Genomic DNA, 21,744 nt, shown 5'->3' on the forward strand with positions numbered 1-21,744 from the left:
AACTCCAGTTATATTTGATAATTTGAGAATTACCCATATGAAATCTTTACAGGAAACAGACATGATACATCATATAAATACTTGCTTTTAAAAACCCAATTAGTAAATTAGGTTTTGAGTAAATAAGATGTATTTTATAGGTTTTGGTTAAACTTAAACGATCATCATGTTGTTAGTTTGACAAAATTCAAAATTTTACTTTATGTCTAATGAGGAGTTTGGCTAATAATTCAATATATAAAAGAGTAAATTACACGACTGGTCCCTATGGTTTGGGGTAATTTGCGTATTTGTTCCCTAACTTATTTTTTTAACTCGGAAGGTCCTTAATGTTTGTTTTTGTTACGCTCTTGGTCCCTACTTTTTGTTTTTGTTTCGCGCTTGGTCTCTGTCTTACCTAAAAAGACTATTATTTAAATAGGGAAAAATAGTATGGTAGGTAGGGTAATGTGAGGGGGTTGGGTTGAGGGTGTGTTTATTTAAGTAAGTTAAAAAATCAAGGGCAAAATAGTCTTTTTAGGTGAGACAGGGACCAGGAGCGTAACAAAAACAAACAGTAGGGACCTTCCGAGTTAAAAAAATAAGTTAGGGACCAAACACGCAAATTACCCTAAACCATAGGGACCATTCGTGTAATTTACTCTATATAAAATTTAATGGTGATAAATGTTGTTTACTTTGAATCATTGTTAATGGTGGATACATAAATCAATTGAAATCCTTTATAACAAAACAATGTGGTTTGCCAATATTTTTTTTCTTACTTACTCGTGGTGTCCACGGGTTGTAGCCTAGTATCTTTTAATGAAAAATACTCAGTTGAATAGAATAATCACTTTTTTAAATGTCTCAAGAATTAGTTATAACAACACACATTTCAAATAATTAAAAAAGAATCTTTAACGTTAGAACTTAGATGTCATTATTTATATAATTGTTGTTATTAGAGAGCCCTATATAATACAAAATTATAATTGAATGATGAAAGTGGAGGCACAATTCTTAATCATGATTCACCAAAGTCAGAAACAACAGAGTGGTCCTTCCAAAGGAGAAATGCCAAGGGCCTCAGTATTGTCTCTTCCTTTGTTTCCATCCTCTCATACTTCTCTGCAAAACAAACACACAGAAGAAAACTCACATACAGATTTTACGTATGCATATGCATATACGTACACACACTCACAAGAGTCTTACAGAGATATCATCTGCAAAGAGAGGAGGAGGCGGATCTCTGCCATTTTTGCAGGCTCTCTTCTCCATCCTCGTGTCGTGACTTCAAACATACAAAAACACACACTACAGTCTCTGATCTCCTTACTGGATAAATCTGGGTAATCCCAATTCATGATTAGGGTTCTGTGCCTTCAATCTTCTTGATACACGTACATCTACAAAACACACACGTCTATATATATATGCCTCATATATATATTATTATGTATATATATCTGTGTTCACTTTCCTCATTTAGCCCTGCTACAAAATCTCTGTTCTTCATAGTTCCCTACGCCTATGGTAGTCTTCTTCACCCTACTCGATAACTTCAAGGTTGGAACTTTTAAATAGGTTTCCCGCATAGGCTTTTTAAAGTTTCTTTTCTTGTAACCTAATATTCTAAGATTTTATTATTTCTTTTGGCATTTTTCCCAAAAGGAGCTACTTTAAGCACTTTTTAGGGTTTAAGGGTTTTCTACTCTCTTTTCTATTGCTATTTCAAGTTTTTATCGATTCAATTTTGTTCCAATCGATTGCAACATTTTTTTAAAGAATCCCGATCTGGTTTTTGGTATTTCTTCGATTTGTTCTCAATTCTTGTTTGATTTGGGGTTTTTTTTTTCTTCTTCTTCTTCAGTTGTATGCTCTGTTCTTGGTTCTTTCTGACAAAGTGATTGAATTCATCTGGAACCCAGAAACCAAGTCACTGAATTTTGGGTTTTCGATATATGTTTCTTCATTTATTTGAATGTGTAGATGAATTTTGGGGTCAATTGATTCCTTGAAAGCTCAAAATGTCATCGTGTTTAGGTTCAAGAGCTTGTGGGTTTGATATTGATCAAATGATCAAATGGCCACGTACTAGTACTACTTCCAGTAAAACAATTTCGAATTCTTCGTCCCCATCTTCAACCTTATCGGAATCAAGCAATTCTCCGATTGCAATTTCCACTCGAAAGCCACGAGCACCTCGAAAACGACCAAATCAAACTTACAATGAAGCAGCTGCTCTGCTGTTCATGGCATGTCCCAATATTTTCAACACCAAACACCTCACAAAACGAACCAATAACTTACCCACGTTCTCCAAACAACATTGTGACCTCTTCAACGAGCTACCTGAATTAATCTTGCCATATACGGCGATTGAAAACTCCGGGATCCTACTCCGGCAACGAAATACTGAGAAGCCCTGTTTGCTCGTCGAGCCCAAGTTTCAGAGTACAGGGGAACTCGAAATCGAATCGAATTGTGTTTCTGTGGAATTGAGCGATGAATGTCTTGATGATTTTGATACTCAGTCTCTTCTTGATGAGGAAATAGAACAGGGGATTGATAGTATCATGGGGGATTCGAATTCAGTTCTAGTAAACGATGAATCAAATGATATTGTTTCAACTGATGCCAACACTAGCCATGGCTACCCAATGGGACTGGGATTCGGGGCTAGAAACGGAGTGAAGGCGTTGAGAAACGGCGATGAAGGAAACTGGTGGAGGATTCCAATGGTGGACATGGTGGATATTACACCGGCGCCACCAGTGAAATGTGAAAAAGCTCCAGTCGGAAAGAAGAAGAAAAAGAAGAAAGTGGAGGAATTGATGAAGTCGGAAAATGGGGATTTCGGTTCCAGAAAGCAGCGGTTGCTGCTGAAATTGGATTACGATGCGGTTTTGAATGCTTGGTCGGACAGAGGGTCGCCGGTGCCGGAGGAAATTTCGCAGTCGGCGTCGCTGAGAGACGATGTACATGTAAGTAGTCTTTTTTTACCAAAAACCAAATAAATAGTTAAAGTACTTTTTAATCAAATAAATGTTACAAGAATATTAGCTATTTACGTTTTAATCATTTTAAATGTTTGATTTGTATTTTATATGGGTCATACTAATTTTCTAAAAATATGTTCTATTGAAATGTAATTAAATAATAAACAAAAATAGTTTCAAAATGAACTTTGCACATGGGTTGTTTTGACAAAGAAAAAGGCTCGCATAAATGACATAAATAAATATTTTATTTTGAAAATGAACTCATTATTGTGGTCTTTTTTTGAAAAAAAAATGGTAGGTACATTTGTGATTTGACTCCAAAAAACTTTTGGTTTATTGTACTAATTCAGCATCCATAATTGAGTTATTCGTTTTTATAATTAAATAGTATTTATAATCCTCAGTATTTGGAAAAAGCGTGTGATATTTTCATTAGATTATTATTCATTATTTGTTGTTTGGGTTATAATCGGATTAAGAATCAATATTATAATCATAAAAAATTAAATTAACTTTAAAGACCATGTCTTGTGATGATGGAAATTATAGCATGTAGACTGTAATTTAGGTTAGATACATTATTTGATTACTTCATGAAAGTGTGAAATATGTGTGTTTAAATCACAACATAACTTATGCATTAAATTTTTGTGGTGTATTAAGATTTCTATTTCCATTACCAAGGTGGCAAGTTTATATTGGTGATAATTAATGAAAAGTGAAAACCCACGTGCATCATAAATTTTGTAACCGACAATAATTTGATGATATAAAGTCTTTTTATTTACCGGTTAACATTGGTTTTTAGAAACAAACTATTGAAATGTAATATAATCGACAACAAGCCAAATAAATTTTCTAAAAAGATAACGAACTATAAATTTTTTGTTATTCTTATCTACTTTACCATGTAAAAAAACTCGTATTTCAATTTTATGATTTTGTTCTAAATTTTAAATTTTAATATGAATTTAGTCCAAGCTTTATACTTTGTTACAAATATGATACAATCTCTTTTATGAAATCGGATTAAAATTAGAGATTTTTACGAATTATTTTTATAATTTTTTAAAGTCTTTTCTAAACATTGTTTACGATTTTTTTGACATTTCTTATAGTATTTTTAAAACTTTTGAAAAAAATGTAAAATTCTACAATTTTCTTTTTAATTTTATTTTATAATTCTAACTATTTTTACTACTTTTTAAAAACGATTTATGAATTTTATAGAACTTTGTAATACTTTTTTTTAATAAAAAAAGATATTATAAATTTGTCTTCCAATTTTTACAATACAATCTTTTAAACATGTTTTACAATTTTTTAAAATTTCTTTAAACATTCATCAACTTTCTTTCAACTTTTTATGAAAAAAATTTAAAAGAGTTGTAAAAAAAGTTAGAATTTAGAAAGGGTTTTAAAAATGTTGTAAATTTTTTTAAGAAAAGTTGTAAAATAATTTATAAAAGGCTTTAAAAAAAGTCACAAAAGGGTTGTTAATAGCTTATTTATATATTTTCGTTTTGGGGCGAATTTGTAAAAAATAATAATAATAAAATAAAAAATAATTGGTCTTATTTAACAAAGTTTAAAACTTGGATTAAATTCGTAAAACATAATATCTCTTAAATCTGTAGGCAGCTTACGTTTTTTACAAAACAATATTTCCTTTCATTATTGTTCACTATTATAATGCTTAAAAAACGGTATAATGCTCGATCAACAAACATTTGCCCCACCCTTTAATTATGAGTAGATTATGTTTATAGACTTTCATACACTTGACAGGTACGTTCCTAAAATTTTTGTATATGATTAATTCATTAAAATTATTTGTATATGATTAATTCATTAAAATTATTTAAATTAGAGTGTTCATAATATTTGAAACCACAAAACTAACTAACCATAATAATGTTTCGGTTAATCGAGTTGTTTTTTTTAACCTTTATGATTTGGTTTACTGAAATGGTAAAATCTTTAGTTTGTTTTGGTTTAAGACTCATATTTTTTGACCCACCAAGTTAAGTGAAAAACTTAAACTTTTATTTTTAATTTTTAAAGAAATTATTTAAGTTTAAAATTTAATTTTTTTTTTGGAACCGGTAACTTTTATTAAACAAAACCTAACAAGACGTCAGGTTAGCAAAAACAAAGACAAAGAAAATTACAAGCAATTAAAAGGACAACAATACCACTTTGTCCGGTTACGATCATTAAATTTACCTTTATTTTCACTCATCCATAAACTAAAGCAATTATTAGTTTTTCGTAGTTTTTGAAATAATGTCAAAAAATTACTAGTGTACAAACTACATAACGACTATATTATTTATTTATATTATTTTATTTGTTGTTTCTTATTTTGATCTATTAGAACGTTAGGACTAAAGATTATTTTTATTTGCGAAATTGGATATGGTATTAGTTAATCTCTAAATACACTTATTATTTAGTAAATTATTAATTGATTGTCGGTTAAACAAATAAAAAAAAAACTTTGGTTAATCAAAACCTTGTTAAACAGTTTTTCTGTTTAAGATTTTAAGTTCGGATTCACTTATCGATAGATTTGGTTAACCACCTTCCTCATTGTTACTTAGTTTCACCTCATTGTTATTCGGTTTTATTAACTATTCTTGAACACCCTAAATTGAATACTCATAAATTATATATTAAAAAAAAAGATTGTTGACCTTAACATGCTAACTAGTTGTTGAGGTTATATTATACATCATGAAGGCAAACATTTTCTATATAAGTAGTGGCTTAAAAAGTGATGGGACTTAACAATAAGAGCAAATAATTTCAGCAACTTATCTCAAAAATTATTAAAGTAACTAGGTTTTTTTTGTATGAAAACCTATATCATTGTTTGCCATTTCATGTGAATCGACATGAGCAACCATTTACCTGTCCATATTTTCTACTTTTGGAGTGTTTTACCAACTTTATGGATATAGCCATGTTAAATGGTACGAAAATTTACTTGTGAAAAATTAAAATAAAAAAGTAGATAAAAAAATTTCGACTAAAACGCCAAAATGTTGTATAAATTATATGAAAATCTTATACGAAGAAAGGGGGTTGTATGAAAATATAATTGATGGTGTTTTATGTTTTGGTTGTGACAGGCAAGAGGGGCTCACATTGATTTATTCTCAGAAAACGGTAGGTGGAGGGAATCCAGTGCAACGCGTTCCACGGACAAAAATCATATCAAGAAGATTAGGTACCAGCTCAAAAATCTCACCACTGATAGACGGCCCAGATGCAAGGTTTCATTTTCTTCCATTTCAACGAAACTACCGCAACATTAAAAAAAAAAAATTGGAGGATTATCAATATTTTAAAAACCGATTTTATAGTTGAACCGGTATGATAATTAGTTTTCAATTCGATTGATTTAACCGGTTCAACCGTCAATGCAACCAGTTTCTATAATTTTCGTATTTTTTTTTTATTTTTCTACATACACATAGACATCTATAATTTTAAACATTAAAAATACACATAAATACAAACTGAAGATCAATCCAAATACATTAAAAACATATAACTGTAAGTTTTAGTGTTTCCATCAATCCATGTACATCAAAAATAAAATAAAATATATTATATAAAAAAACATAGTTTTAGATGAATAAAAACACATTAAAAAACTTGATAACATTTATTATGTGTTTTTATTCAAAAAAAATCTAAATAGATATAAAACAAAAAAGCTAAAGTTTGTTATGAAAATGATTCATTTTAATGTGATTTTATTTAATTTAACCGGTTTAATTTAGCTGGTTTAACCATATTTTTATAAAACCAACTGGTTCATTCCAATTCCGAAATAGACATAATACCGTGTTAGTTAAACCATTTTTTTCTCTGGTTTTCGATCCAACCGGGTTTTAAAACATCGGGCATTATAAACAAAAGAATTTCATCTGTAATTTTACAAATTTTCATATTTATATTTCTATAGAGTTTTAAATTAGATATATATATTTATAAAACCTATAAACTCATATATATATATATATATATATATATATATATATATATATATATATATATATATATATATATATATATATATATATATATATATATATATATATATATTAAAAAGGTTATGATTATGTTAGTTGGTGTATGTTGTTAAGATTTCACTTTATTATGTATGTACTTTTTATTTATATTGTCTTATTTTGTCAATCATGGATCTAGTTATTGTTATATTTGTTTTCTTTAGTAGTATTATTGCAATTTTTATTATATTTTTTGAAGTTATATTTAACTTTTTGCAGGGACGATTTGTGACAAAGCCAGGTTCTCTTACTTGCGACGAGGAAACATAAGAATCATTGAACCCCTTCATCTTATGTTATTGTTTCATTTAGTCAATTTCTTTTTCTTCTCTACCTTTCAATCTCTTTAATTTTTTTTTTCTTTTGCAACAGAAAAATGTAACCACAAGATGTACATACGTAAGAAAAGGGAATTAAAATATTCCAAATAGTTCTTGCATAGTTCTTCAAAACTTTTTTGTCATAAATCTATCATTTATTATATTATATATAACATAATGAAAATCGTTTATAATAAATAAATATTTAAGATGTAAGGTAAAATTTTGTGGATTAAGTCAATAAATATATATATAAATGAGTTAAACCGAATTGTATTCGACTGAAGTGAAATTCATATGAAATGCGTTCAAATGTTTGCAAGTTGTAACTGTTTTTTAAGGTTGTTTGATAGAAACTAAAGATAAGATTTTTGAACAAATTTATTGAATTAGAGTAAATATTAGTTTATAAATATCATTTTAAACTTATGAAAAAAACAACTTAAAAACTTCTGATAACATAGAAAAACATATTAACCACAATCAGAATTAATCAAAGGGTTATTGTCATAAAAAGGTAACAAACTTTTAAAAATGTTTTAAAAATATCATCCAACTAAAAAGTGTTACTATAAGGTAATGAACAATTAGTTAGTTTTTTAAAATACATTGTCAACCGGCTATAGTGGGTTTCACCTATGTTTCTTCCTTAAAAGAGCCACATCAGATGGTTGATGTGGTTAAATGAATCCCAATAGGATGTTAAGTACGCTAACATCTAATATAAATGGTTAAAAATCAATGTCTATCATTTGTATTGTGCGATGGTAAAGGAGAAGTAGCATTCGAAGATGAAGAACTGAAACCGAACGAATTCCATAATCGACGGTAAGGTCTTTTTTTTTTTTTTTTTTGGGGGGGGGGGGGGGGGGGGTGGTGCTTCAATCGGTAAGAAGAGTGATTCCAGAAGCAACTTATGGGTTTATTTTGTGTTCCAAATTGCTATTTTCGTAGTACTGGAAACGATTTCAGAAGCATTTTAAAACATTGCAATTTTCTTAAGCATGTTAACCAATTTCATGTGTAAGAAGTAATTTGGGCAGATTTTCTTAGTATGTTAATCCCCTGTGACTTTATATGTTCTTCAGAATATGAAGTTTGGTGGTTTAATCATTGTGGATGTGTTCTTTGAAGGCATGTTTGCACCCGATCCTTTCAAATATTATAGTGGGCGCTCCATAATGGTAACTGGCATTGACTTTACTTGCCTGGATATCTCTCAATGTAAAAATTTCCTACAAAAATTGGTGAGACAACCTTTTCGAAGTATTTACTATCATTTTCTGAAAAAGAGTTTTAGCTTTAGGGTTCAGGCTATTGGCGTATAATGACGATTATGCAAGATTTCTTGATCATTCTTACAATACAAGTAGAATTAATCTTTACATTAACGAACTGCAAGATGATTTAACATTTTTCGTAGGGGAAGATGGATTGAATGTTAGTGAGGATGAGGACTCGATTTTTTCTGACAATATATCATTGGATCTTGAAATAGAAGATAAAGTGGTCAGTTTCAATAATACCAAAGGGGGGTCATTTTTTGAGAAAATTATGGGGGTGACGATGAAGTACAATCTAAAAATAAGTTAGTGCTTCCTGACCATGATCCAACCATTCCTTGGAATCAAATGGTCACGTTGAAAGGGATGAAGTTTGAGAACCCAAAGCAACTAAAGCATTTAATTGCCAATTATGTTGTTGTAAATGGTTATGCTCTTTGGTATGAAAATGATGATTCTTCATGTTTGTTGGTAAAGTGTGGAAAGGAGGATGCCCTTTTATATTATGGGTCACTTAGATGGGTCAAGAACATACCTTCCAAATAAAATATATTATTGATGCACACAATTATGCTAGGCAATTCAAGTTAGGGTCTTTAGTCTCGTATGCATGGATAGCTAAGCATTATGCAAACAACATTTTAGAAAAGGCACTTATGAGTTATAGTGAAATGCAAGCTAGTATCAGAGAGAAATTTAGCCTGCAAGTGAGTTTGGGTCAATGTAGGAGAGGAAGGAAAGAAACAATGTATGAAATAGAACGTGCTTTACAAGAACATTATGCAAAGCTTTGGAGCTAAGCTTAAGAGATTACAAGATCCAATCACCAGTCAACTATTAGTTTGGATGTTATTATTATGCCCTATGGAAAGAATTATTTCATTAAATTCTATGTCTGCTTCAATGGGTTAAAAGATGGTTGGATTAAAGGTTGTAGGAGAGTGATAGTTATTGATGGGTGTTTTCTCAAAAGGGTTATGTAAAGGTGAATTTATGCTCAATTATAGTAATGTACTTTCTAAAAATTACATTTTATGATATTTAAACATATTTTATGGAAAAAAAGTTTGAATTTATGCTCATTTATAGCAGTGTACTTTATAGAACACTTATTTTATGAGATTTAAACATATTTTTCTAGAAAATGTTTGAATTTATGTTCATTTATAGCAGTATACTTTATAAAACACTTATTTTATGAGATTTAAACATACTTTTCAGCAGATTCTGGCAAATCGAGTCGAATGGTTTTCATGAATTTGAAGCAATGTATGGAAGACAAGCTTATGTGGTCAATATAAACTCAAGGAAATGTACATGTAGTGGGTGGCGGTTAACAAGGTTACCATATGTGCATTGAACAACTCTGGATGGCCAGTAAAGAGTGTTTTCTAAAGACACTGTCAAACTCAAGGAAATCCAAAGTCTCCCATTTGGATAAGTCGTTAGCTATAATTGTAAGTTGTAACACCCATAAAATTCAATCCAATTTAAAACTTTTACAAAACATTTAAAACCATTAAGTTATTACAATTTGTTTTCAAAATAGTTTAAACATCAGAGTATCCCCATAATCAAATCATGAAAATATATGTACGATCACGCATTCTGTAACATCCCAAATTTTCAAGCCAAAAATTTCATTTTTAATTAAGTAACTTATAAAATCATTTATCAGAACATAGTCGAGAATATAACAATCCATAACACCATAGTAATCATGTCTCCGAAATAATATCATCAAGTAGGAATAAAATCAGAGTACAATCCCATGAATCACAAAATGCGGAAAACTGATGTGTGTGTGATGTGTAGCTACCGCGCACATCACATCACAAAATTTCATTTATAATTAAGTAACTTATAAAATCATTTATCAAAACATAGTTGAGAATATAACAATCCATAACACCATAGTAATCATGTCTCCGAAATTATATCATCAAGTAGTAATCAAATCAGAGTACAATCTCACGAATCACAAAATGCGGAAAACTGATGTGTGTGTGATGTTCAGCTACCACACCGGCTCCTTCCCCTTCGCTGAAGAGGTACCTGAAACAAAACTGAAAACTATAAGCACAAAGCTTAGTGAGTTCCCCCATCATACCGCATACCATATAATCACATAACATACATACTGTTGGGCAATTCTGGGTGCCCGACCTACCCGATCTAGCCATTCTGGGGTGCCGATCTACCCATGTCAAGTTGTTCTGGGGTGCTGACCTACTCGTGTCAAGCCATTCTGGGGTGCTGACCTACCCTTCGGTCCTAACAACCGAACCTCGGGGAATATTTCACCCCTTCCACTACTACCGCATATATCATAACATAAACATACTGTCAGACATATCTGGGGTGCCCAACCTACCCTTCGGTCCTAACAACCAAACTTGGGGGCTAGTCCCCTCCTACTACCACCATCACATATAATATATCATGCTAACACATAAACATATCAGGTAGTGGCAAACCAGACAATTATCACAAAGACAATCATCTCAACTATAATCAACTACTAGTGGGCCGGCCTCGGTGCCTTAGACCCACTTCTACTGGAAGGTAACTCACATCGATGTCGTGTAGTATCTGCACAGTCCTCGACACAAGAATCAACTTGTCTCTACTCCGCAATCCCTACACACAATCTTTCTCGATTACTAATACATACGCATAACCCCTTTACAAGGGTCAAGCCAAATCTAAGTCAAAATTAAGGTCAAAACTGTTCGATTAGTGTCTAAGCCTGTAACTATATTTGGTAAGTACTTGACCCGGTTGCGCATGGTCCTTTTGGGTTGCCTTCACTAGAGCAGCTTGACAGGGTGATTTATGAAGAGAGAGGTTATTATGGTTAATTAATACATTATATGAATAATATATTAACGGAGAAATCATATAGTTTAATTAATATTTGACAAGAATTAATTGAGAATTAATTATGTGGCTAAAAGACATTAATTAAATAATGGGGACTTAAACTGTCAAATGTTTGATATTTGGGTATTGGGCTGAGAAGCCTTATGGACTAGGCATGGATGAAATTTAGGATGTATCCATCCTAATTTCGGCCATAAGGGCCCTATTCCAGAAGCTTCTTTGAATTGCTTAAGGCCTAAGTTGTCCATTAGGGTTTTGACTGAAATCCTAGCAGCACAAGTATAAATAGAACCCCTAGGGCATCATATTTTAGACACTTGAAACGCTAGAAGATTTTATAGACGAAATTATGCCTCTCCCCTCTCTCCAATATCATCCTCTTGCTTGTGTGGTGTTTGTAAGCCATTAGAGGAGTGACATTTGTGACTCTAAGCTCCAAGACAAGAAGATTCAAGCCATTGTTGAAAAGGTAATCATCTAGATCTGTTTTCATATGATAATTTCGAAATATGTATGCTAGATCTAGGGTTCATAAGTCTTGGATGAATTGCATCTACAATAGAGAAACCTAGATCCAAGCTTTACGGTTTGCATGAGCACATAAGATGTTGTTTTGGCTCAAACCCATTAGTGGTATCAGAGCCTTGATTGGTTTATGTTGTATTGATGCCTTTTATGTTCATATTACTGGAAAAATCGTTTTTCTGCCCTCTGCCCGACCTGACTCGGCGCGTCACTAGTTGCACTCGGCGAGTCGGTCGAACTCGTCGAGTCCAGCTAGTGACTCGGCAAGTCGGGGAGTCAGACAGATGAAAAATCGGGATTTGTTGCTGTTTTGCTGAAGGATAATTACCAAAACTGTTTTTAACTAATAAAATCCGATTTTTATTGTTATATGATTATCCTTACCAAAACAAAAGATAATTACCAATTAATTGAATAATAAATTCCTTATGTGATAAAATTGGACTTATTTGATGAATTATCTTGTGAATAAAATAGAATAGATCAAATTTAGACAATTATTAAATTAACTGTTTAATTTAAATTATTTGCTATTTGATCCCATGTGTTTTGAAATGTTCAAAATTTGCCTTTAAGTTTTGAAATTTTAATTTTGATTAAAAGTTTAATTTGAATTATTTAAATTTCAAACCCTAGAATTTTACAAGTTTAAAAATTCGACCTTAGACTTTATAATATTATAAGATTAGTATATGTATATATATATATATATATATATATATATATATATATATATATATGTATAACTTAAATGCTAGTCTTACCGTTAGTAGGCCTCATTCACGAAGCCGATCTATAAGGGGGGGGGGGGGTATAAGGTTATGACCTATAAAATGGCCATTTAATGGGTGTCCACTCTCACCCACTGCTTCCTTGATTGGTGGAGGGTCGTTAGCCGAACGGGTAGGATAGGGTAACCCTTTCCTCATTAAAAGTATAATGAATTTAGAAAGTAACTAAATGTTTTTACAAAATTCCCAATCTTAGTTACTTTAGGCAAAAGTGAATTGATGCAATTCCATGAAATTACACTTTGTACCCTTGCTAAGACGTTAGTGGAGCGTGTGTGGTTAACCGGCACACTAATTGGGCTTTAAGAAAAGGTGGAAAAGGGTGACTCGATGTTTGTCATAGTTCAATGGAGCGTATGTGGTTAACCAACACGTCAAATAGGTGACTGTAACATGGAGGGCACCATGTATATTTGCATGGATATTCACACCCGCTTTGTGATCCTTGGCATCCCAGTCACTTCAATTGGTATCAGAGCAGGAGGCTGTGTAATCGATACACTTCTTTTCTGTGAAAAAGGTTTCAATTAGGGTTTTCCGCAATTACTGATATTTATTGAGCCGTCATCTCATTATTGATGTATCTTGATATTTATTGTTTTGCCCTAATCTGATTTATTACAAGTCTGATCTTTAAACAAGTTATTCGATCATTATGGACGAGACGCAATCGAATCCCATCAATATTTCCAACAGCATTGGTTCAACCACGAAGATTCACATCCTATACACCCATGATTATGAAGTCTGGGCGCATCACTTTGAAGACTATGTTATAGGATCTGAGGATAATGGATACCTCATCTGGGAAGCGATTATTAATGGACCGTTTTCTCACTCTGCAACGTCAAGGATTATTAAAACTCAAAAGGAGTATAATGATCTGCTGAAGGATGTCAAAGATATTGCGCAAGATGAAAAGGATAAATTCCAGTGCAATATCAAGGCGTTAAGATTGATCAGATTCGCCCTTCAGTCCGACACTTTCAGGTTGGTAAGCTCATGCACGACGACAAAGGAAGTTTGGGATAGGCTTCGTGAATTGTACTTTACAGACGAGGATCTTGAACACTCTATCCAAACCTTACTCTTGTCTGAGTTTGGAGAATTCAGGCAAGGAGCCGAAGAAACTGTGACCCAAACGTTCGATCGCTTCAATCATCTTCTCAGCAAGATGATCAAACATGACATCGAAAGGAAGCTTATCGAGCAGAAGATTACGTTTTTAAATGGTCTAAGATCAGAGTGGAGAGCAGTGGTGTCTACAGTTAAAGCCCATGAGTAGTTTAAATCATATTCTTTGGCGAAACTGGTGGGTATTCTCAAGTCTCAGGAGAAGATTGTGCTGCAGGAAAAGAATGTTGTCTCAAGCCTTGGTTCGCTGGCCCTCCTATCAAAAAGTAAAGCTGTGATGGAGGACGAAGACCTCAACTTGGAGGAGTATGACCTCACGTCTGAGGATTATGCTATGATGGTATCTAACCCCAAGAGGTTCATTAAGAAGAGATTCCCCAGCAACAAAGACCGAAACTGGCAGGGGAGTTATAGTTCAGAAAAGGTTAAAGATGAACCGAAGGTTGAAGAGTCGAAGAAGGAATCGAAGGCAGATGGTGATTCTGGAGTAAACTGTTACTACTGTGGAGGGAAAAACGACTATGCTAAGGATTGTGTCCTCAAAAAGATGGCTGAAAAGGATGAGGAAGCTTTACTGCAGAAAAGGCTTGATGAGATGAGGAAGAAGAAATCTACCGCTAACCCTTCCATGAATGCTCTAATTGTGCAGGGTTCGGTTGCTGATGACGAGTTCGGTGGAGTGGAAGTTTGGTCAACCGACTCTGAAGACGATGAAGTGAGGAAGCCTTCTCATGGAAAGGCTTGTGTGGCAAAAGAGGAGAGCAGTGGAGGAAGGTGCTTGATGGTGTCCGAAGTATCTCATATGAGGGGATACAACACTGATGGTGGAAGCAATGAACCGAAGGAGCAGCAGGATATGTGCTTTACAGCCAAACCGCTCAGCGTGCAGTTCAACGAACTCGATGAACTGATCAAGAAGGTACAATCGGTTTTTGTTTCATTTAAAGTACCACAAAACTCATATGAAAAAGAACTAAAAAGTGTTAATTCACGAATCTCTCATCTAGATAGTAGTTTAACTCAAACTCGAGTCACCAATTCTAACCTCACTGATCAATTAAGCAGGGTGTCTTCGAAGAGTGAGGAGCGGTGCATGTGGATCGAGTTGAAGGAGTCAGAATTAGTTAAAATAAAAGATGAAAACATTTATTTACAAAGAGACAATTTAAAGTTGTTAAAACAGCGAAATGTTTTTTGTTTGATTGCAAAACGTCTTTACACTAATATTACTCAGCTTCACTTGGACTGCGCAATAGGACAAAAGATTCATCGCATGATTTTGCCTTTCCTTGAGTTTAAGGAGGATGAAATTGATGTTGAAGCCTATAATTGTGAGAGTGTGATATCATCTGATGACGTCAATCCGACCTATATGTATGGACTGGACAAAATAGAATCTTTCATTAAATCCAAGGACCTTAAGGACATGCTTAAAAACATTTTGGATGAAAATGATAGACATAAACTGAGAACCGAAACCATACAAAAATTTGACTCTTTAAACGCCAATTTGAGCTCAGAAAACAAAATTGATGTTGAAAATGCATCTGAGCTTAATGAGGATGACAATATTAGTGAAATTTCTGTAGAGGACACAGTTGACTGCTCAGAATTTGTGAAAAGCGAACCTGAAAACCACAAGAATCTTATTTCAGAAAATTCAGTGGAGTTCGCTCGATTGTCCCAACAAAAGTCCCCGATCTTAGCAGAGAAAGCGGTTGTATATCAAAAGGTCAGGACCACTCCAAATCAAGTGTACAAGGTCACAGGAGTAACCGAACATCAGACTGCTGAACTCACAGCAATTATAAACGAAGACAATGCTGATGGCTGCGATGAGTTCTTCTGGTCAGCTCCAATCGATAATGCTGCTGAAACGGTAGGCTTATCCGAAAGGACCTCATGGATAAGTAAAGGTAGATACATACCAGAACCCTTGAACAAGCCAGATAATTTCGATGTGCCAAGTACCAGTGGTACGAAAGACATTCCTCAAGAAAATGGAAGTTCGGAAAAAGAATACATTCCCTCTAGTTCCTCAGTTCAAAGTGAAACTTCCATAGTTCAAAGTGAACCTGCCAAAGAGAAACCGAAAATGAAAGCCAACATCCATCATCAACCGAAGCAGATGAGGAATCAGAAACGTCAAAGGAACCAGAGATATAGAAAGAATCTCTCCGAAAGGAAACAATTCTGGCAATCCCAGAATGGATATTTCTCACATCAAGACAAGAATCTGAAGTTTGAGAATAATCCTGTTAAAAAGCACGAGAGCCACAACAACCGAAAGCAAAGGTTCGGTTCAGAGGATGACTCCAACCGAAAGCAAAGATTCGGTTCATAGAATGAAACCAACCGAAAGCAAAGGTTCGGTTCTGAAATCAAAAGAGATCAAAACTCTAAGGTTAGTCCCATCAATGATCAAAAGCAAAAGGGTCACCTAGATTCTCCAGTCAAGAAGTCATCTCAATCTAAGCCCTCTCAATCTCACTCATCTAATTCTTCTAATTCTTCCAATTCATTTCCATCTCGCTCTAAAGTTCATTCTGTTCATTCTCAAAAATCTCATTCGTCAGCTGAACAAAAAGGCAAACAGAAGGTTTCAGCATCCAAACCAGAGTCTAAACCGAACGCACCTAATCCTAATAAAATCAAAGTTTTTACCATCAAAAGGAAAGATGAAACAACAATAATAAAATGAACATATCTTGTTGACATCTCTCTTACTATTCCTGTACCAGTGAAAGGCTCACGAGGACCCAAGAAACTTTGGGTTCCTAAATCTGCTTAATTTTTGCAGGTTATAAGTGACGAGCAGTTTGACGAAGAATGGTACATCGATAGTGGCTGCTCGCGTCACATGACAGGGAGGAAAGAAGAGCTCAGGGAATACAGGTCTCTTACAAATGGTGGCAACGTCAAGTTTGGAAATAACTCCTTCGGCACCATAAAGGGATACGGAATGATTACCAATGGTGATTTCGCTATAAGGAAGGTGGCATACGTGGAAGGACTACAACACAACCTCATCAGTGTATCTTAGCTTGTTGGAGGTACAGGTCTCAAAGTCTCATTCGACGATGAAGGTTCTGAAATTATTGAGAAGAAGACGAAGAAAGTAATTCTCAAATCAGAGCGTAAGGGTGAAATGTTTCCTCTAAACCTCAAACCCATCAAAGGAAACCCAACTATATGCCTGTTATCAAAAGCACAATCTGATGAAAGCTGGTTGTGGCACCGAAGACTCTCTCATCTCAACTTTAAAGATATCAACAAACTTGTCACCGGAGGTCATGTTCGAGGTCTTCCATTGCTCAAGTTCAACAGAGATCATTTGTGTGCTGCATGCGAAATGGGGAAGCAGAGTCGTCAAAGTCATCCATTTATAATTAACATGAAAGTTGTTGAACCACTCGAATTACTTCATATTGATTTATGTGGTCCATCGTCTATCGAAAGCATCGGTGGTAGCAAGTATATTCTTGTTATTGTTGATGACTTTTCGCGGTTTACATGGGTGTTCTTTCTAAATCTCAACTCTGAAGCGACTCAGAAGCTGAAAGTGTTCATCAAGCAGATTGAAGTACAGCTCAAGAAGGTCGTTCGCAACATTAGGAGCGACAATGGTCTGGAATTCAAAAACAGGGAATTTGAAGAATTTCTAGCAGAAAAGGGAATAAGTCACAACTTCTCAGCACCCTACACACCTCAACAGAACGGAATTGTCGAAAGACGAAACCGATCTTTGTGTGAAGCTGCCCGAACAATGCTAAGTTTCGCTTCCTTACCTCTTTATTTTTGGGCTGATGCTATTTCTGCTGCTTGTTTTACACAGAACAGGTCGTATCTCAACAAGCGATTCACGCTCACACCTTATGAGATTCTCAACAACAGGAAGCCCAATGTGAAATTTTTCCACGTGTTCGGCTCAAGGTGTTTCATCTTTAACTCTAAAGAACACCGCGACAAGTTTGATGTCAAAGCCGACGAGGGAATCTTTCTAGGCTACTCTCTCACTTCCAAAGCATATAGAGTTCTAAACAAGCGTTCGAGAAAAATCGAAGAGACTTATTACGTGACTTTCGACGATAGCTATGTCAAGAAGCTACAGGGCAAAGAGGACTCAGCTGGGGAAATCTTTCCTCAAACTGGCCAAGTCACAGTCTCGATCGCTAATCTATTCGAGAAGTTTATGGAGCTATTTGACGAACCAGAGAAAGCTACTCACTCAGAAGCAGGCGCAGCAGACAACAAGGTAGACCATATGAAGCAAATTGTCGAAGAAGCTACCAGGAGAATGAACGAAGGAGGATCGAATTCTGACGAACCTCCATCAAACGATGCTTCAGTCGAGGGGGAGGATCAACCGTCATCAACTCAGCCGACCTCACATGTTGAGGGGGAGCCAAGCTCTCCAACTGCTACCGAAAGTACTTCTTCAACCGAAAGTGCTTCACCATCCAAAAGTACATCATCGCCTGAAATCCTAGCACCACAAGAAACCTCTGATCCTCACGTTTCTCAAAGCACTCCAAAAAGCTCATCTATCGAGGGGGAGCAAGATGATATGTCATTCGACTACGAAAGCCAATCCGAGCCAGAAGAAATGATCAATGCTGAACTGGACCCAACCTTTGATCCAAACTACCCTCCTCTTACCAAATGGACCAGAGATCATCCTATCTCTCAAGTGGTTGGGGATGTCTCTGAAAAGGTTCTGACACGATCTCAACTCAAGGCAAAACAGACATCCTTATTTTCCAAAGTTGAATTCTGCATGTTTAACTCATTCGTATCAAAAGTTGAACCGAAGACAGTTAACACTGCTCTCGATCACTCTGATTGGGTTCAAGCGATGCAAGACAAACTGAACGAATTTGAAAGGAACAAAGTCTGGCGCCTCATTCCAACTCCTCCAGATGCCTCGGTTGTTGGTCTCAAATGGGTCTTTAGGAATAAAATGGACAAGGAAGGGAACGTTATAAGGAACAAAGCTCGTCTGGTCGTAAAAGGATATTGTCAGGAGGAAGGAATTGATTATGAAGAGACTTTTTCTCCTGTAGCTAGGCTGGAATTTGTAAGAATATTTCTTGCTTATGCTGCCCACAAAAACTTTGAAGTTTTCCAAATGGACGTCAACTGTGCATTTCTTAATGGAGAACTCGAAGAAACAGTGTACGTGGAGCAACCTCCCGGTTTCGTGAACGAAAAGTATCCCAATCATTGCTATATTCTGGATAAAGCCGTGTATGGACTCAAACAAGCTCCAAGAGCCTGGTATGAAACGCTAACTAAATTCTTAAAGATGTCCAAATTCAAACAAGGTTCGGTTGACCCAACCTTCTTTCGCAAAAAGGAAGGTAACCACCTTATGATCGTTCAAATTTATGTCGATGATATCATCTTTGGCTCAACGAATCCCAGCCTAACAACTGAATTCAGAAAGCTAATGGAGACTAAATTTGAAATGAGCTCAATGGGTCCTATTAACTTTTTCCTTGGTTTAAATATTAGACAGGGACCCGAAGGCATCTTTATCAACAAGGAAGCATATACCAAGACTCTTCTAGCAAAGTTTGGTATGATGCGAGATTCCAAAGTCAAAGTCCCAATGGCATTCGGCACCAAGCTAACTCCATCTCTAGACAAACCGGCTGTTGATATCACGCTCTATCGTCAAATGATAGGCTCACTGATGTATCTTACTGCTAGCAGGCCTGACATCATGTTTTCCGTGTGTTACTGTGCTAGATTTCAGGCAAACCCACGCGAACCTCACATGCTTGCAGTGAAGAACATTCTTCGATATCTCAAGCGAACTGCCTCCTTAGGTCTATGGTATCCTTCCAACTCAGGCTTCTTCGTTCAAGCCTACTCAGATGCAGACCTTGGAGGATGTGGACTCGACAGAAAAAGCACCACTGGCGGCTGTCAATTCCTTGACGGGAAGTTGGTTAGCTGGCAATCAAAGAAACAAACGTGCGTGTCGTTGTCTCATGCCGAAGCTGAATACATAGCTGCTGCATCCTGCACCTCCCAAGTGATTTGGATCCAGAGTCAACTTCGAGACTATGGACTCAATATGAAGAAGATCCCACTATATTGTGACTCCGAAAGTGCAATTAGGATCTGTCATAACCCAATGCAACACTCCAAAACCAAACACATAGCACTAAGGTATCACTTCATCAAAGATCATGTGGAAGATGGAAACGTTGAAGTACACTTTGTTCGAACCACTGATCAACTGGCTGACGTCTTTACCAAAGCTCTTCCTGAAGCATCATTCAACAGAATTTTACAAGGGCTAGGTATGATGGAATCAGAGTCAGTACCTCAAACTACCTCTCAACCTCAAACGTAAGAAGCGAAATTGACCGAACGTTCAGGTTCGGTTAAATAATCTGACTCGCTCATCACCACAAAGGTAGTTTTCTTGGTTGTAAATTTCATGTTCAAAGTTGTTTATCTTATTGTCAAAAGTATTTTCTTATTGCAAGGCTAAATTCCTTGGTTTTCTAAAAATTTTCAAAACCGAAACCTACCGAAGGTTCGGGTTCGGTTTTTCAAAATTTTCTTAAACCGAAACCAACCGAACGCTCGGGTTCGGTTTTTTTCAAAATTTTCTTAAACCGAAACCAACCGAACGCTCGGGTTCGGTTTTTTTTTTCAAAATTTTCTTAAACCGAAACCAACCGAACGCTCGGGTTCGGTTTTTCAAAATTTTTCTCAACCGAAACCAACCGAACGTTCAGGTTCGGTTACCAAATTTTTCCAAAGTTTTTTTTACTCTTTCTAAGTCTTATTTTTTTTCTTTTCTTGCTCAATTTTTATTATTATTTTATTTTCTTTTAACTTTTTTTTAATATCAAAAACTCCAAAAATATATTCTTATTTTATTTATGTGTTTGTTCGTTTATGGGGATAAAAAATTGCTGAATTAGTTAAGTGTCCCTAGAAGCATGTTGTTGTATGTATCCCAAGCCTCATAAGATTTTGAATAATAGCCTTAATGACCTGGTATAAACAAACCATGTCTTCCCAATTAGGCTACCACATTTATTCTAATCATGAGCTACCTCACTCTCTTCTCACATGAGATAAGAGTTTTCTGCTTGGTCCTTATTTTCGCAGCCGAGGTACTTTAATTTTTTACACCATCTCCCTTACATTTCTCTATTACATTCGTTTCATCAACGTAACCCTTGAGACTCTCAGAAATTACCACTGAGGTTTATGGTTACACAACAACTGTGTTTATGATCTTAGTTTCGTGCCACTACGAGCTGAGTGAAACCCAAAATTCAACACCAAACCTGAATTGACGGTGAACAATTAATTTGCTCAAGTTTTCACCAAAGAATTGACGGATGTACCTTAATGAAATCTCAAATTTTTTTTGTGTGATTCCTATGAAATTGTTAAACACCATAACATTTCTTCCTTTGGGATCCAGTTTTTTTATTATTTTTTTTGAGATTTTATATTTTCCAAGCCAATTTAAAATTAATTCCTACCTACTTGTTCAACAGACTACACCGGTTTCACAAGTACTTTGATCACTTTCTTTCTTATTTCAAGATTAGAATTGTTACATCAAAGCGAAAGCCACCCTTACATAGCCTAATTAAAATAAGCCTTTCAACATTTGTTAATAAGTGTTTGATCGTCATTCAACGGGAAACCACACTAACACTTTAAGGTCTCTCTTGACCTTGAAGGAAGAGATTCGTGCCCGG

The 21,744-nt window shown here is 34.9% G+C and overlaps 1 protein-coding gene across 2 annotated transcripts; it reads left to right on the forward strand.

The window, feature by feature from the left end:
- The first annotated feature begins 981 nt into the window (after window positions 1-981).
- LOC111896856 (protein CHLOROPLAST IMPORT APPARATUS 2) lies at window positions 982-7,521 on the forward strand. Of its 2 annotated transcripts, none has more exons than XM_023892832.2 (3): window positions 982-2,969; window positions 6,122-6,265; window positions 7,289-7,521. In XM_023892832.2, exons 1-3 carry the CDS (start codon window positions 2,013-2,015, stop codon window positions 7,337-7,339), a joined length of 1,152 nt encoding a protein of 383 aa, XP_023748600.1. In that variant the 5' UTR covers window positions 982-2,012; the 3' UTR covers window positions 7,340-7,521. The 2 variants fall into 2 exon arrangements, with proteins under 2 accessions (XP_023748600.1, XP_023748606.1); XM_023892838.2 differs by having other exon boundaries at window positions 6,122-6,219.
- Window positions 7,522-21,744: the final 14,223 nt, after the last annotated feature.

The sequence above is a fragment of the Lactuca sativa genome, chromosome 8, assembly GCF_002870075.4.
Source record: "Lactuca sativa cultivar Salinas chromosome 8, Lsat_Salinas_v11, whole genome shotgun sequence".
In the NCBI taxonomy this organism is placed as follows: domain Eukaryota; kingdom Viridiplantae; phylum Streptophyta; class Magnoliopsida; order Asterales; family Asteraceae; genus Lactuca; species Lactuca sativa.